We start from the raw sequence: 19,022 nt of genomic DNA on the forward strand, positions 1-19,022 counted from the left end.
ATCTTTATCACAATTTGCTTTGCAACTTTGAAATTTCGCGTAAGAAATTGATGGAATTTTTGTAGTTGATAGATCGTTTGTTGATTTTCATAACTTTTATTGGAATTAATGTTCAACAAAAACCATCACTTACAGTAAATAAAAAAATAAATAACGTTTTTTTCTCCACCTTTTCAGGGTTAGTTCCCAAAATCCCACCCAAAATGATTTCCTAAAAGATTTCTAATTTTACTCCAAACAATGCCAAAGGATGAGAAAATCTTTTAATTGATCTAGAACTAGTTAGACGAGTGTGCAACTGACGTAAAAATTTTAAGGCAACGTTGAAGATTTGGATTCTTTTATTTCTATGTTTCTCTATCAGTTTGTTGCTAGTTTTTACACAATCATTGAATAAGTATGTAGGAAAACATTTAGCATCTTTTAGTTTAAATACACAGTCAGTATTACATTCGGGATAGACTTCATTTAAACATTCCTCAGCTACTTTTTCTTAATTTCCATCAAATGTTTTTGCTAATTAAATATTGAATAAATTATTATATAAGTTTATATAATAAGGTTATATAAAGGTAAGGTTATAGCTGTAGTAAACTTAAATGTAAGTTTTACCTATATGTAACGAACCTTACCTATATATAAGGAACTCTGTTATTTATTAGAATTTGATCACAAAATATTTAAATGTTTTTACATTTTTATAGTATGTTACCTTCATATTTCGAATCTGTTAAATTGGCATTTTGCTAATATGTTTGTTGAGTTTCAGTGTTTACTTTATTTCTATTGTGCCAGTCACACTTTTTACAACCCATGTAACAATTACACTAATCAGAAGAATAGAGAGCAACTTGTCGCATCAGAGAAATTAAAAGTATTTGAACACTTAGTTTCTCCCCATGCAAAAATAATAATAGATTCCAACTGTCTACCTCCATTTTCAATGATAAAAATATAAAGCACCCTTTGTTATTGGTATGGCTGTGACAGAACAAATAAAGTTGTCATTTTATGTATTATAATTTTGAATAAATATTCAGAAATGTCAAAGCTTTCTAAAGCAAACATAAAGCTTTCTAAAGATGGTAGATGGGATTAGGGATGGCACTTTTACTTATTTTGATGTAAAAAAAAAATTACTTTACTTAACTTAGATTAAATTATGAAATATATTTATATTTTAAAGTAGTTCATTTTTTTAAAAATAACATATTACATATAAAATTACTTACATAAAGTTGATTTTAAAAATGCGTAACTTATTAAAAACTTATTAAAAATGCGTTATTTTTTTATTACAAGTAAAAAGTAGTTTACATAAAAGAGTTATTTACTTTTTGTAAATTACTTTTAAAAGTAAGCCGTGTGAAAATAATTTAGATTTATACTTCTACAAACAATTTGTATCGAAATGTAATTTTTACATGTAAAAGTAAATTATTTTTGAAAGTGATTTTACGTAAATATAAGATTTTAAAAAAGTCATATTTACTTTAAAAAGTAAGAGAATACTGCATCGTATAAGTATAATCATTTCTCATATAACTTTTATTTCTGAAATCCAGAAACAATCTATATGATGCAATTCAGCTTTGTATTATCGTATAAAAATGTTTAAAAATTTCATGTCAATTAGTCGAACTCACTGATCTCTATAATAACTGGATAGCGCAACTCCGAGCAAAACTTCTAACTTTTTGACGCCAAAATCGCCATATTGGAAAGCCCCAAAAATTTACTTCCCGTAAGCCTCAAGTTCTGTTTTTCGGCTTATCGCTTTAAATACACATATCAGATTTCAGCGCTCTGCGGCTTTCCAATATGGCGATTTTGGCGTCAATTTTGATATTAGAGATGCGAACTTTGTCTCAATGATATATTATATATACTAGATGTCTAACTTCGATCCGAAAAGTGAAGCCGTGGGAGCTATTTCTAATTCGGGCAAAAACGTGCATTTTTAACTTTTATTTCGCACGTCGGATATAGTTTTTGCCCTTAATACAAATGGCGGATATAGTTTTTGCCCTTATTACAAATGGCGGATTTAGTTTTTGCCCTTATTACAAATGGCGGATTCAATTTGTAAACAAAAAAAGCGGCTTCACTTTTCGTCTAATAAAATCCCGCAAGTTAGACATCTAGTATATATAATATATCATTGCTTTGTCTTGATCTCTATAATAACTGGATAGCGCAACTCCGAGCAAAACTTCTAATTTTTTGACGCCAACTGGATAGCGCAACTCCGAGCAAAACTTCTAATTTTTTGACGCCAAAATCGCCATATTGGAAAGCCCCAAAAATTTAATTCCCGTAAGCCTCAAGTTCTGTTTTTCGGCATATCGCTTTAAATACACATATCAGATTTCAGCGCTCTGGGGCTTTCCAATATGGCGATTTTGGCGTCAATTTTGATATTAGAGATGCGAACTTTGTCTCAATGATATATTATATATACTAGATGTCTAACTTCGATCCGAAAAGTGAAGCCGTGGGAGCCATTTCTAATTCGGGCAAAAACGTGCATTTTTAACTTTTATTTCGCACGTCTATTGATGTTCTTATAAAATTTTTTGGACAATTTCTAACACGCATGCGTGAACGCCATTTCTTTTTGTTACTGAGCTTCAAAGGGTGCTAGCAAATGATATATATTAACTAGATATCTGCCAAGAATTTTTTCCAATTAACTAATTAACTAGATATATTTTAATCTACTAGATTGAAATATACTAGATGTAATCTACTAGATTGAAATATACTAGATATAATCTAATAGATTGAAATATACTAGATATAATCTACTAGATTAAAATATACAAGATATTTTAATCTAGTAGATTAAAATGTCTGTAGATTATCTACATGTTATAAAGAGAGCCTCCATGTTTTTTTTCCTCTTTAAAAAAAATTTTTTTTTTTAAATGTCTTAGAAAAATTAATGTAAAGTGTATATGCTTTTGATTTTTTAAATAGTTAAGTCCTTTTTTTATTCTCAGACTATTTGGTACTGTCGTTATAACTGAAAAATGTCTACCAACCAAGACTGTGGTTCCTTTTCATTGGGTTAATTTAGCCAAATGTATTTTTATTTCCCACCCAAAAGTTACAAAACTCTTGGAACATATATTTCTGAGTTGGCTGTTCTGAAGCCAGGATGGTAAGAATTTGAGTTTATTGAATTTATTTTGAAAGCTGGGACATTAGAGACATACAATAGATGCTTCTAATTCAAACAGAAAATGAGTCGGAACGTCAAGGTTCATTTTTTTATTATTATTATTTATGTAATCATTTTTCATGATAAAAAAAGTTATAGTATATAAATAATTTTTTTGTATCAATATTAAGCAAGTCAAAAAAAGTTCATGCACCTAGTCCAGAGCTATATTTCAGTTTTCATTCTAATGAACTTATGATAAGTGGATTTTCTCATAACCTGAGTGATAAATATTTAAATATAGATGATGAAGATTTATTAAAAAAAAAAATCCAGATAAACTTTGCTTTCTTAGTATTTATTTTAACTTTATTATTTTTTAGAATTAGAAAAATTGAAAGCAGCACTATCTCCCAGTGTGTTGCATGATTTTCTTCCTGATTTGGTTTAAATAAATGTTGGCATTGAGTTTTCAACTTTAGATCGTTTTAAAACTGATAAATTAAAAAGGAAGCATTCAAATATAGGTGATGGTGGAGTTTCTTGTAAAGAAATGACAAATAAGCATGAGTACTTTTGTATTTACTTTTTATTAATATTATAACAGATAATTTACTAAAACTGCTTCTTATTCATTTTTTTTTTGTATTATATTATTAATGATATAAGGTTTTCAATTGTTTGATTTAATTTTAGTTTTAGAAGTAAGAATTTATTGAATAAAAAAGCAAATTAAATCTAATTGAAAAGTTACATGTTTAGTCATTTTTGACGAATTAATGTTTAAAAATGTATAATTAAAATCTCAGCTTTTATTTTCAGAATTCCAATATGCTATTTTATGGAATTGACTTGTCAGTTTGATGAAATTAAGGAAAATCAAAAGAAAATTTTTGATTGCCTTGAATTTCTGGAAAATATTGAGTTGATTTCATTTTCTTTAGAATTCACAGATTAGACTGATTTACAGAACCACTTCACATGTTAGAGAGGTTTGACGTGGAGGAAAATTGATTAAACTCCAATAAAGCAGCTAGGTTTCAGAAGGTAGTTTTGTCAGTGGTATTTTTTTTTTTAATGTAGAAAATTTATTTGAAAAGTAACTTTAATCAATAAAATTTAAAATGCTACCACTTTTAAGACAGCTCAAAAACTAAAAACAAAGTTTATGTTATTTTGGTTTAAAAGCATCCCTACACTGATGTAGACTGTTATTGTCTTTCCTCAACTATAGACTTGTTTGCGCCGGACTTTTTTTTAACTAAACTTTTTATTTTCTCTAGATTACACAGATTAAAAGTGTTGGTGGTTCAACGCCACGTAGAACAAATGAAAATGTGTTAGACAGTATAATGACACAACCTTTGCAAAGCTGTTTTAGTAAAGATGGGATAAAGGGAAAACGGAAATTTGTAGCAACAATGCTATACAAATGTTTAAAAAGTAAGTTAGTTTACATATCAAATTATGTTGTAAGGTTTCTACTGAGTGTTTCTATGAAGAACAAAAAAGTTATAATAAAATTTATGTAGTATGCATTTATTTAAATATAAATATTTATATAAAAAATATCTCTATAATTTGTTTGTTTTAAAAGCGTTTATTTCAGTAAAAGATGGTTTTGACGTAGACAATATCAAGACACTGGTTGGCGACCTGCTAAAACAAGCAATGCCTAAATTGCAAAAAGAAGAAATTAAATAACATAAAAATTATTATCTATTTGTTATAGCATTTATATTATCTAATCTGTATTTAAACATTAAAATGTATCTTTATAAATAACTTCAAAAAAGTAGTTATTTCTAGATTTTAGTGTTGTTAATGCCCGAATATAACGGTTATCACAGTAAACATTGGACGTCCCTAGAAGACCAGTGGACGTCTAAGGACGTCCAATGTTTACTGGGATAAGTTTAACTTGGACGTCCTAGGTCCAATTTGGACGTTCGAATGCCCACTGGGTAATAGTAATAATAATAGAAATAATAATAATGATAAAAATAGTAAATCATTTTGTTATTTTATGTATAGTGTCTCTTAACAGAAGACAAATAAAAACACTTTCTGAAAACGTTTATTTTTACCAAAGTCTTCCTAAACGGGTAGACGGTTTCTAAGAGATAAATAAGTCAAAGTCATTTTTCATATGAATAACAAGGTGTTTTAATTGATTATTTTACGTAGGTATGGGGCTAACTTAATACTAAATTTATTTCTAAATTATATATTATTTTATCACTTTTGCATAACAAAAATATTCCTAAAGTATACTTTGTAGAGGAGCTTTGTTTACGCTTTTTTTTTGTGTTTTTTTTTTCTAATAAGAAACAAACAAATGGGCTAGTACTAAGAAGTTTCTTATTTTAAGGGTATTTTTTTACAACTCTAATGTAAAGGTTTCATAAGAGTTTCCTAGTTTTCAAATAAAAGAGAAAGAGTAAGTAAAATACAATATGAAAACATTAATAAGCAAGATAAAATGTTTTACAGTTAGTCAACTATAAACTTATCTAAATTCCCTCAATATCGTTCAATGTAATATTATCTTCAGATTTGTCCCTGAAATAAACACAAATAAGAAATTATTCCTCGAACTTTTAATAAAATAAGTTTCTTATCAAAAAGTAACTTACCACTAATTGTTTCTTATAAACACGTCTCTTATAAAAAAAAAAAAAAGAAAAAAAAAGTGTAACATTTAAAACGTTTGAAAAAGCATAAAAAAGTGACGCTAAACGGACATTTAGGGAAAACAATTATAATGAATTTCAGAAGCAAAAAAAACAAGTTTAAATACAAATATAATTATTTTAGTATTGTTAATTAATAAAACCTTAGCAATTGTGCTAAATTTGGAGTAAATTTCAGAATTTAAAAAGTTTAATCGTTTAAACTTCCTTTCTCTGTAATCCGAAAAGAAATTGTTTACATATATATTGTGTATATCTCATTTTCATGATAATTTTCTTACTGTTGCTTGCAAATAACTATAAAAATAAAAAATATGTATGCTAACACTAATAAATATTCATACACTTTAAAGATATACATGTAGAAAGCTGAGTAAAAAATAAAGTTAACAAGTGTCCGTTTTAAGAGACTATTTTTACAACTTCACAAATACACATCGGCCAACTTAAAAAGCCTAATATTTTCATAATAACTACACTTAGTTGTAAGCACTTTTTAAAATTGTTTTCTAGAGCAACGTTCTTATGTAAAACATAATAAGTAATAAATTTCAATTAGCGGATTTTGAGAAAATGCTCAACGAAACGTAAAACGGACATCAAATTGTCCGCTTTACGTAAGTGTCCGTATAAAGATGACTTTTTTATTTTAAAGTGTCTGTTTTAAGTGAATTTACAAACATATATATATATATATATATATATATATATATATATATATATATATATATATAATATATATATATATAAAATATATATATATAACATGTATATATAATATATATATATATAACATGTATATATAATATATATATATATATATAACATGTATATATAATATATATATATAACATGTATATATAATATATATATATAACATGTATATATATATATATATATATATATATATATATATATATATATAACCTGTTAAGTTAAACCCTGGATAAGTCAGACTTTTACTAAATCAGACAGATTCCCCTTGAACACTCTATACATACGTAGAGCTCGCTTAATTCTGACATTTTCTAAGTCTAGATATCTATCTATTCCCTTTGATATTTCATATATATATATATATATATATATATATATATATATATATATATATATATATACTATAAAATATTATAAAAAATCAAAATTTTTTCCTACAGAAAAACCTTGACAATGGAAGCTATAATATACGTAAAAATTTTTATGCAATGTATAAATGACAAATATTTAATTGGAACCTAACATTATAATAGATAACAGTTATTAAAACAAATATTAAAACAATATCTTACTCACTTTTCTCATAAGTCTTTTCTTGATTATCTCTAAAGGATTGGCTAATTATCAAAAGTATTATTTTTTTTGAAATTTTAATAATTCATAAATGTACAAGTTTTAAGCCAGTAACATAAACATAAGCGGAGTATCACTAACATAAATATCTTTTATATGTTAAATTAAAATTATGTAACTTTATATACCTACTTTTTTGGTTTTGATATACTTCATCAACATTTTAGGTATCTTCTGCATATCTGCATTTTTCTTTTGCTTCAGATTCTTGTCTAAATTTTAAAAAGTACTTATGATAATTATTGATGTATCAAAATTTCATTTTCCAATTTTAATAATTATGATTAAATGCTTAAACAAATTTATAAAAAATTATCAAAATTATTACTTTACTATCTTTGAAAATATTATATAAACTACCTGCAGTTGACAAAATTCTTCCTGAAAACCTAAGCCATCCAACCTCAGGTTCTTGACATATTAATTTAGCTAAGTCTATTTTTTTCATATTTGTCCAGCAAGGCCAATAAAAATCTGTAGAGTTTCTAGAGGAAATTATTGATAACACATTTTCACTCATAGCATTCACTAACCAAATTAGTGGTACGTAATCGGTATTGTTTTATTCATCGAATGCAACATTTGCATACAACATCTTACTCAGTAACACAGTACAGAAATTACACAGTAAGTTACTGCTACAAAATGTAAACGAGAATAGAAAAAATCCATACTCTGCAATCTCCTTTATATAGGAATAAAATATTACTAAATTGCACTTTTGGTTTTAAAGAAAAATGTTCAATGGTCTTCAAAATCCATTCATGATTCTAAGAATATATGCCACAAGGTAGTAAGACAATAATGAAAACCCTCACGTCAACTTTATAATATTATATGCAATGTGACGTTACTTTTCATAAACGTAAATATTAATGAATTCTTTCAAGTATTTATTGTTCAAATTGCATGTAAAACTTTGTAAAATTTTCAACTTTTTACTAAAGAAAGAAAAAGAGAAAAATTTATGTATTAAATAAAAATAGTTACAACAACTTTTTACATAGAGTTTCATAAAAAACATAAAACGAGAAAACGATTATAACTTTAATTTATACGTTATATTGTAAAAACTTTTTTTGCACAAGGTAAGTTGCAAATGGGGATAATGGTCTGATTGCATAGATTTTTCCGCATATTACTTTCACCAGATGGGTCCCTAATGGGAAACCCGTAAAAATCCCAGTTTTCTTAGCCCTTATAATCACCACATGCGGCCCATATTATTATTTTTGCTTAATTTTTCAACCATACGGGACCCATCTGGAAACCAGAACACAAACCCTTCTAAATCCCGTTCCCATAAGCCCAGTTAAAAACCATACGGTACCCGTCTGTCAATGTTTGCTGTGTATAATCATATCAGTTTTACCGACGGCAATAAAGTACACATTAGATGTATGACGTTAAATGGATACGAATTTCCCGATGTCAAAGAGATATAAATTTGCCGACGTCTCAGTAGGGTAGTAGTTTTAAAACTTCGTGCCAGCGCACAGTGGAGTATTTATACGAAAAAGTTGATCAAAGTCAATTTTCAAAGTTTTGTCAAAATCTGTTTTTATTGGTGCATTGTTAAAGCTTAATAAAGGTTACATCCCTAAATGGTCATTTCGGTTACCCATCTCCCTCCCACCTTATTGGGGTAGCTTTAAAAATCGAGTAATTGTGGTAATGAATTCAATTGTTTTTCAACGTTCCTGTTGACGAGCATTATTACAAATCGTTTTTTGAGTTTGTGGTTAGTGACAAATTTTAAAAACCATAATGGATATTGAAAAAGAAGGTTAGCTCAATTTTTTGGTATATTTATTTTCTCTATTTTATATGTTACTGTCACATTTCTCATCAATTATATTTGATGTAAAAAATTTAACGTTTGTTTTTATATACACGATATTAAAAAGTGTTTTTGAATATCAATTAAGCCTTATTAAGCTACGAGCTTGTGCTTCACGTAAACCTTAGATATTCTATTTACCATTTTAAAAAAAAAAAAGTTGCGCATGTACGCGCCCTAAGATTTTTTTTAACTTTTTTAGTCAATAAGGCAAATACATTTTTTTTGTGATTAAAACTTTTACTTAATTTAATTCATATTTTTATTGTAGAATCTCAAGCTATCACAATAAAGATGACTAGACAATCATTTTATGAAGTCTTGGAGCAAAGTTCCGAGGAAAAAATTGACGACAAATTCGTGTTTTTATTAGAACACCTTAAAAACATAACTAAATGCCCTGCAAATGAAGAAAGTGCACTAAAAACCATTTTTTCACCTTTTAAGTTCCAATTTAAACAAAAATGGGAAAACGCTAGCCGTATAAGAGAGCGTTTTTTAAAAAATAACAAACAATGGCTCAATACCACCATAGCTCTACCGACTTGGACGGTAGCAAAACCCTGCCGACCGTCAAAAAAGTTTTGTGAATCGAGTTTACCAACGAGAAGGCGAAAAACAAGGGTTTTATGGGAACATATACCTTGTGAGCAGTTGATGTATGCTGCTCAAATGAGCCAACGTGCTGCAGGGAACAGTGACGCGTCTAACGTTATAAAGGAAATTTTATTTACACCAACAAAAGCCAAACAATATAGAAAAAGTGACACATCTACTGAAGATATCATTAAAAAGCACACACCATCAGAAGCGTTGTCAATTTTTGTGGAAGCTGATATGACTAAAAAACAATATGAAATTATTCATGCAGCCAACAAGAATATCTATCCATGTTATTCACTTATAAAAAAAGCCAAAGAGGAATGTTATCCACCAGGAGAATCGATAACAGTTACAGAAACTTTTTCAGAAATTAAATTACAAGATCTTCTGGATCACACGTCTAGGCGATTATGTTGTTATATGAATGAAATTATTGAAAATTTAAATGAAAAAGAAAGAAATAATTTAGAATTGATTTCGAAATGGGGTTGTGATGGCTCGCAACAACAAACGTTTAAACAAAAATTTCAAAACAGCGATAATAGCGACGCTAACATACTTCAAAGTTCTTTTGTGCCCCTACGGCTCATATGCCATATTGGTAACCAAAAGAAGGTGCTTTGGCAAAACCCGGCACCATCATCTACAAGGTATTGCCGACCAATAAGAATCCGTTTTATTCGGGAGAGCAAATAGGTAACGAATGATGAAATCGAATGCATAGAGAACCAAATAAAAGGCTTGAGAAAAAGTGAAATAATAAACGCTTTTGGTGGTAATTTGCAAATAAAGCATGTATTTCTTTTTACTATGATTGATGGAAAAGTTTGCAATGCTGCTACAAATACGACATCAACAATGAGATGCTATATATGTGGGCAAACTTCAAAAGATTTTAATGACTTGAATAACAAAACGACAGAAAGCCGCGAAACACTGAAATTTGGGCTATCAATACTGCACGCAAGAATCAGATTTTTTGAACCCTTGCTGCATATGTCGTATAAAATACCAATAAAAAAATGGCAAGCAAGAACAGAAGAAATTAAAAAAATAGTAGCGGAAACAAAACAAAAAATTCAAAATGCCTTTAAAGATGAATTAGGGCTGTTGGTTGATATTCCTAAGGCTGGATTTGGGAACAGTAATGATGGGAATACATCAAGAAGATTTTTCGCCGATCCCTTAACCACTTCCCGCATCACAGGGGTTGATATAACTCTTATAAAAAAATGTAATGTCATTTTGGAAGCAATTTCGAGTGGGCATCAAATTAATGTAAAAAAATTTGAAAATTTTGCAAATGAGACGGCTAAACTTTATGTTGATTTATATGCATGGCACCCAATGACGCCGACTATGCATAAAGTTGTAAGACATGGCACCACAATAATTGAACAGGCTATACTGCTTATTGGCCAGCTATCAGAAAAAGCAGCCGAAGCCAGAAACAAACATTTCCATCTTTATCGACAGAATTATGCGAGGAAGTCTTCGCGAGAAAACTGTAATAGAGATATTTTAAACAGACTTCTGCTAACTTCGGATCCTTTCCTAAGCAGTATGAGAAAAAGGCCCCAGACAAAAAGAAAACCGTTCTCCAGTGAGACAATAGGACTCTTGATGCCGGAAACATTAGAAGACTCACAAGCGATGACGATTGACGACATATCAGATATTGATTCTGATTGAAAATGATTGCATTGACATGTACAAAAATATTTTATTTTATTTTGGATTAAATATAGGGCTATAATAATAAATTTAGATTGTTAATTTCAAACTGTTTGGTTGTCAAATCATTAGCCCCTTGTAGCGGATTAACCATAGGATTTAATCCTTTAACGAAAAATAATTCATAACAACAGGTATAACCTAAGGATAAAGTTCAGTGATTGAGAAACCCAGTATAGGTTTAGATGCATCTTTCAAGTGTGATTATCCTTTTTAGTATTATAAATTTAGTTATTTGTCATTATGTTAAATAGTTGTAAAGTTGTAGATATTTGTAAAGTATGTAAGATGTATAAAAATATGTATTTTTTGTTTTAATATATAAATTTTTTACATTTCATGTGTGACCAATCGTTTTTAATACAATATAATGACCCTAAACTTCTTTTTACTACATATCACATTGATAATAAACATAAAATAATTTTGTTCAACTTTTCAAGTGAAATACTCCACTGTGCAGCGATCGGCTATCAAATCGTTGACCCCCGACTTCTATAGTCAATAATAGAGACAAATTTAACAAATCTGCCGTTAAATCTGAGTAGGTACAAACGGCGGGGCGGGGCGGATCAGCGGAGCGGATCATTCAAGTGACACGGCACTTTTAATAGTTAAATTTCTGCTAACGAATTCAACCTGAACAAAGATGTTGCTAAATTTTTTTATGATGACTTTTTAGTAAATGGCTGTGCCTGTTTCGATAGGTAGCATAAAGCACCTTAAAATAGAGGTTATTGCAAATCTTATCGCCAAGAGCAATAATGAAGATAGAACAACTACACTCAACAATCCTAAGGCAGGCGAAGTTTATGTCATACAAGTGAATCATGAAAAAGGTTAGGCAGCAATATTTCAGTGCACTTTTATAGTATTTGTATTTTTAAAATATATTTGTATACTAAAATAGTATAATGTAGTAAATAGCATAGTTTTTGGATTATACTAGTAAAAATCAATTGCGATGCCTAAAGTAAAGTTAGACTTTAAAGAAGTTATACCTGTAATCTACAATGTAGACTGTAGCCTACATGTAGTCTACAAGACTGTATATAGCTTTGTTTCTTTTAATATGTTTAAAGTAAAATCTAAGACTACTTAGGCATAGTTTATCCTTTACTTAAGGCTATGCTATAGTAAAGCAAGATATCTTATTAATAAATATGTAAGGACTTCTAAATGTCATTTAATATTATATTGAATATTTTCAAGATGTCATTTAATATGCAACATTTTTTTGAAGCTAAAAATTGTCTTTCCTATTATAATTTATTTGAAGATTTATTTATTATTGTAAAATGGCTCCATAACAAACCTACATGCTTGTGTCTATTTTATATTATGTCAGTGTAAGACATGCTATAGAAAATAATCTGCAGGTTTTTAAATGACCTTTTTTATACATGCTGTTTAAAAGTATCTGTGTTATGATTTTAAAATGTGAGCACCAATGTGCTTTCATTGTACTTGCCTAAAAACAATCATAAATTATAACAATATAGTTACTGCTATATTGTTAAAAATATCATTATAATTTAGTAGTAGTATATAAAATGTGTATTATTATTATAATTATAATTATAGTTTATTAGTAGTATATATAATTTAGTAGTAGTATATAAAATATGATTTAGTAGTAGTATATAAAGTGAGTTTCTAATTCACTCGCTGTTAACACATAGCTATGTGTTAATAGCGAGTGAATTAGAAACTCACTTTGACAACTCACTTTTGATAATATAGGTATATATTAATAAAAAGAATAAAAAATTTAAACAAAAACTACTTAGAAGACTTAAGACCAAAAGTAATTTTTGTTTAAATTTTTTATACTTTTTATTAGTATTAAAAATTTTTATTACTATTAAAACTCATTAAGTTAATTTTTTTAATGCTAAATATTTGTCTAATTTGTTCTTGAAACTGTTTACATTTGTTGGCAATGTTGGGGTGTTAGCCAGGAATATATTTTATGATAAACAGAAATATATCTATAATCCCGGTTCGAAGCCCTCATGTAACCCAAACTTCTAGCCCTAAAATGGGTGAGAAATATTTTCAAAGTTATAACTTTTCAAAATTTTTTATAAAATTAAACTTATAATTTTGCAATCAAAATGAAATTATAATATTTTTTCTTTTTTTGATAGAGAATTATCTCTAACGCAGATAAGAGTAAATTTTTTTCGGGGAATCCTTATCGCAAAAATCTAGATCTTCCTATATTTATGAACAGTAATGTACTGAATGAGTCATCTACCCTTTGACTTCTAGGATCAAATCTTACTTCTGATCTTAACCATCTGCTAAGGTTGTATCTCTTTACCATGCTTGCTACTTTATTACTCCTGATTCTATTCTTTATCTCTGTAAATCTCTATTAGTTATAGTGCCAAAAAAACATAGAACTTACATCAATGAGGACCTCAAAGGTATTATTAATTAGTATGATTAGTCAACAAAAAGTTCAATAACATTGTTGGTTTAACAATAAACGCAGATTAATTACTACCTAGGTAGCAATAAATTTATGTTTATTGCTGATAATAAAGTTAGATTAAGGTATTAGTTAACTTTATTATCAATCTTAATATATTGTCAATATCATTATTCAATTTATTTTAGATATTATTACATATATGTTCAACATAAATATTATTTATTAATATGTTATCATTCTAACTATATTATCAATCTAAATTTATTACTATATCAATCTTAATCATTCCACTAATACATCAAACTTTGCCATGTTTAAATTGACTATTTGCTTGCTTAATCGTTTATCTTAAAATAAATAAGTTTTATGACAAATGCCCTGATGTTACTATGTAGCTTAACATGAGTGCAGTTTTTGCCCTCATGCTATGCACATTTTGTGACATAAGGGCAGATTCGTAAGATGAGAACATTCTGTGTAACTTAATATTGTTACGCAGGCAAAATATTGTAACATGAGGGCAAAATTTGTAGCGCCAGAGCTAGGCAAGTCGTAAAATGAGGCCAACTAAGATTACTACTACTACTATACTACTACTACTACTACTACTACTACTACTACTACTACTACTACCACTACCACTACCACTACCACTACTACTACTAAAAAAAAAAAAAGAGGTATTGAATTTTGGAAACTTTAAACCCATTAGGAATTCTACAGTATACTCGGTGCCATTTGGCTAATGATTAGGCTAGCTAACACCCTGAATATGTTCCATAAATTTTCTGTTTTGTTTATAAGGAATTTGTAGCTTGGTATAAACTTGGTTTGTTCTCAGCTGTATTTTTTATTATTACCTCTGCATGTTTTGAACTTTGTTTGTTTGCTTATATTTTTGCTCTTTTTACTCAACAATTTTGGTTGTCCTGATTACTGTCACTTAATTTATATGATGTGAAGTTGTTCTCCATGTATAAAGCAATTTCAATAATTCCAGCAATTTCCACCTTTTTGCCTGCCATATCTATTTTTATTTTATACTGTGGAACCTACTAACTATACAATTGATGAGTTGTTAAATCATGCTCTTTTTAGTTCACACAAAAGTTTAAATTCTCCTTATTTGTTACCAAGTGATGTTGCATGTAAATATTGTGGTTGTTTATTGTATATGCAATGTATATGTGTGTGTATATATAAATATATATTATTATTATTTTTTTTTTTTAGGCGATTGGCGGGCAGATGGGTATAGGTGGAAGCAAAATGGTTCCAGTAAAATTCCTCGGGCTTTGCCACTTTACACAAAGATCCATTTTGCCACAGTTATACCAACAGGAATTTCAAATGATTTCCAGAAGTTTGTGTACTGTAACCTGAGTCGGACAGATCTTGTTGTTATCCATTACATCGGTAACCACAACCTTGCAGTTTTAGTTCCTCATGGTAAATATATCTTGCATTTTGATAATGGTTTTTGTTTTTCTTTTAAAAGTTTTACGTAAGTTTACTACTAAATAAAACCTACTTTAAATAAAATCTTTTAATAATATATTTAATTAAAATTCATGTTGTGTAGCCCCCTCTCTTTTTCATTCCAAACTTTGCTTTGAGTTTTTTTTACACTGTCAAGTAACATTTTGTTTTTAAGCAATAAACATTCACTCTGGCCGATGACAACAGTAGGCGGATTACCTGATATAAATCAGCGGATCACGTTTTTTTTTTGTAGAATTTTTTACGAACACACATCCGAAAATTCTGGAACTGCAAGATTTATTGGATCACACTGTAGCTAGAATTTTGACCATAGATTCTCTGTACAGTATTGAATTCAAGCATTTACTTTCATAGTAAATGGGGCTGTGATGAATTTCAAGCATTTACTTATATAGTAAATGGGGCTGTGATGGTTCCTCTGGCCAAAGCCAATACAAGCAGAAACTTCCAGAGGAATCTGAACTTATTTCTTATGCAAATTTGTTTACTAGTTCTTTGGTGCCTATCAAACTAATTGATAAAGTAACTGGCGCAGTTGTTTGGCAAAATCCGGCACCTTCATATGTTCGTTTTTGTCGACCTATATGCATTGAATTTTGCAAAGAAAACTAAAGCCATTGTAGATGAAGTAAAGAGCCAAATAAACTCTTTGCGTGAAATGTGCAAGAACTTGATGAAGATACTCTGCAGCTTTTGAAAGTCAACGAACTGATTTCAGGAACTGAAAGTCCCTATGTAGTTATGACATAGTACCTTTAAGGTGGTACCAGGGTAAAAAACGGCTATTTTTGATAAAATTTTGAAAAATACCAAAAGTAATGTTTTGAATTCCTAAATCTACCTATTTCAATATGCGTTTTGCAAAAAGTCAAAAATCTTCTTAATTTTAATCAAATTTGGCCTTTTTTTAAAGAGCAGTTTGGTTCTTGCTTCATAACAACGACCTTAGAAACGCTTTTTATCTCGCTAAATCTCAATTTTTCAGAAAAAATAACTTTTCATAGAAAATAGATAATGGGCTGAAATTTTGCAGATTTAAAGATGAACATATTACGAATGTTGTCTATGAAGCAAATTTTTGTTATTTTTTATTTAAAACTCATTTTTATCATGCTTTTGTCCCAAACTTCCCTTAATTTTATATCTTAAAGTTCGAATGTCAACCTGGTAAAATTAAAAATGTTTTAAAAAATTCTGTTTCATAGACAACATTCTAAATACATTAAAGAATTCATGTTCAAATTTTCAAGCAGTTTTGACTCTTTTTGAGTTAGTTATATTAGATGAAAGAATAAGAAGGTTTGGGGGTAAAATAACACTAATTATGCGCATAATTAATGACGTTATCACTAAAATTTTTTTATTTGGCTACTGTTTTATATATTTTTTTTGTTCATTAATAGAAAAGAGCTAAAGTCTATTAATAGTTTTCAATTTCTTGTTAAAAAGTTACCTTTACCCTGGTACCACCTTAATATACCTATACATTATTTCATAAAAACAACTATTTAAAAATTGTTATTAAGAAACTGTCTTAAATATTTCTGTAATTAGTAGGTAAGCACTTTATGTATTTTTCGTCGTTTTTAATAATTTTAAGGTATTTTCATACATTTGTAAAGCATTGTGTTAAAGTGTAAATTAACAAACTGCCAATTTTGAAGTTTTTGATTTTTATTTATTTATTTTTAATATTGTATTACAAAAAATTCTTATAAAGAGTATTTCACAAGAAGCGTCATATACTACTTTACATTTGTGCAAAATTTCAAATCTCTATTTTTAGTAACAAAAAAGTTATCGATTTTTGGTCCGAAACACACCTTTATTTTCCACTGTGCGCCGTTTGTACCTACTCGTTAAATCTTTGTTGATTCGAGGACGTATTAATAGATGGACGTTCAACGCATTGTTATAGATCAAAGGTGCCGCCAATTAGCCAAAAACTATGCGTGTTACCGTCAATTTTCTAAATTCATGATACAGATACTCCGACTTCTACCCGTCAAATTTCCGTCAAAAAACCTCCCTCAGTAAACCCATTATAACTATGCATTTACTGAAACTTATGGTTATAAAAGAAAAAAAATTAATCAAGAATACTTCACAAATCTGAAAAAGGTTGATTTGAGCTATGAACTTTGCTTAATAAAAATTTAGCTGTGTTTAAACTTTGACGTCTAAAACTAGGCTTTTGCAAAAAGGCTATGTTTGGTTTACTAGAATGGATAGAGTAAAGTGAAACAAATTTTCCTTATTAAATTGAAGCTGCTATGATATAGTTTAAAGGTCAAAAAAGATATTTTTAGTGTTCTTTTTACCCCACTCTCAGATTATGCTTCCCACTTTAAGGTTCAAATCAGAGAGTATTTCTTATTTTTGTCGGAAATGTCGAACTTATTTGCCTCGCTTTTTTTTTTCTCATGAATTTGTGATTTTTTTTTCGTGAACGACCTAGTTAAAAAATTTCTTACTTTCGATACCTAAACTGCATTTTGTCTAAAGGTATTGTAACTAAAAGCATCTTAAAGTTCATAAAATACTCTTCGTTTCAGGAGTTGGAAAGATATATAAAGTATGTATTTTTAATGAGCATTTTTGTTTAACCATTTTTAAACTGTCATGTAGAGCTACTTTAAGTTATAATGATCTTATTTTTTTAATTATTACTGTTGTTACTAATAGTAATAACAGAAATGATAAAAATGATAAGACCATACTTTTAGTTGCATATTCTTGAGCCTTCTACAAGTGATGCATAGCCTTATTTTTAACCTTTTCTAAATATTATATCAAAAGAAGTAATCTTATATTCATATTTATTATCTCATTACAGGATAAATAATGAGTCTTCATGAGGAATATTTAAAACATTTATGTAGAAAGTGTGGCTGCATAATAAAGCAGGATAGTCACTATCAAATAAAACCTTTTGTTATCTATAAACAAGCAATTCTTAACTTTTACAAGCTGGATACAACCTCAGACTATCAAAAAGTTCATCCTGAATAATTATGCAAATCATGTTATATGGTCTTATACAGGTTAGATTTAAAATTAAAAAAAGCCTTTGAAGTTGAGAGGAATGATAAATTCTTCACTTTTTCTGAACACACAAAAACCTGTTATGTATGTAACACACTCACAAGAGTTGGAAGAAATAAAAAAGTACATGTGATAAGTATTCATCAACAGTTAAAAGCATTTGCATCAAAACATGGTTTTGACTGTTACAATGAAAATAATAAAAATTATTTTGCAATAGTTAAAATCAATAGTTATCGCCAATCAAATGGCATGTGGAGACTAATTGTTTTAAATCATGAAGTGCCATTATCCATTAATATTAACAAATCTCTTCCAGATCAACTAAATCTTCAATCTGCTAATATTATATTCTCCAACATTTCATGCATAAACATCTGTAAATGTAATAATGACTTCAAATAATATCTTTTTTGTAATCAGAAATAAATTTTCTGATTTTAAAAATTTCCGAAGCACATCAAATGAGGATGTTGGAATAATTGAAACGAGAGAAGGCAATACAGTTGAAAACTTGAAAGTTATTAGACATAAAGGTTGTTATTAATATGTTTAGAAGTCTGTTGTGATTTTAGTACCATCTACCATACTAACTTGGCTGTAATGGAACCCAGGTTAAAGAGAAATGTCAATCATCTATTACCTTTAACT

The 19,022-nt window shown here is 28.5% G+C and overlaps 1 protein-coding gene and 2 long non-coding RNA genes across 8 annotated transcripts; 2 read left to right on the plus strand and 1 right to left on the minus strand.

Annotated features, from left to right (window-relative positions):
• Positions 1–2,533: 2,533 nt before the first annotated feature.
• On the plus strand, positions 2,534–4,935 carry LOC149891973 (uncharacterized). 4 transcript variants are annotated; one of them, XR_016450368.1, is made up of 5 exons: positions 2,534–3,263; positions 3,547–3,690; positions 4,108–4,210; positions 4,447–4,606; positions 4,761–4,935. It is a non-coding gene; the product is annotated as an uncharacterized LOC149891973 (long non-coding RNA). The 4 variants fall into 4 exon arrangements; XR_016450367.1 differs by having other exon boundaries at positions 2,551–3,163; positions 3,547–3,733; XR_016450366.1 differs by having other exon boundaries at positions 2,556–3,263; positions 3,547–3,733.
• Positions 4,936–7,016: 2,081 nt separating this feature from the next.
• Positions 7,017–8,550, minus strand: LOC149891974 (uncharacterized). Of its 2 annotated transcripts, none has more exons than XR_016450034.1 (3): positions 7,567–8,550; positions 7,339–7,418; positions 7,017–7,178 (listed from the first exon to the last, which is right to left on the minus strand). It is a non-coding gene; the product is annotated as an uncharacterized LOC149891974 (long non-coding RNA). The 2 variants fall into 2 exon arrangements; XR_016450033.1 differs by having other exon boundaries at positions 7,335–7,418.
• Positions 8,551–11,974: 3,424 nt separating this feature from the next.
• Positions 11,975–15,853, plus strand: LOC149891975 (uncharacterized). Of its 2 annotated transcripts, none has more exons than XM_090079046.1 (3): positions 11,975–12,222; positions 15,057–15,272; positions 15,559–15,853. In XM_090079046.1, exons 1-3 carry the CDS (start codon positions 12,069–12,071, stop codon positions 15,678–15,680), a joined length of 492 nt encoding a protein of 163 aa, XP_089935172.1. In that variant the 5' UTR covers positions 11,975–12,068; the 3' UTR covers positions 15,681–15,853. The 2 variants fall into 2 exon arrangements, with proteins under 2 accessions (XP_089935172.1, XP_089935173.1); XM_090079047.1 differs by having other exon boundaries at positions 11,977–12,222; positions 15,478–15,647.
• The last annotated feature ends 3,169 nt before the right edge of the window (positions 15,854–19,022 follow it).

Source organism: Hydra viridissima, unplaced genomic scaffold (assembly GCF_058129835.1).
Source record: "Hydra viridissima isolate aposymbiotic clone 2 unplaced genomic scaffold, HvirCarnegie_v1 scaffold_2, whole genome shotgun sequence".
Classification (NCBI taxonomy): domain Eukaryota; kingdom Metazoa; phylum Cnidaria; class Hydrozoa; order Anthoathecata; family Hydridae; genus Hydra; species Hydra viridissima.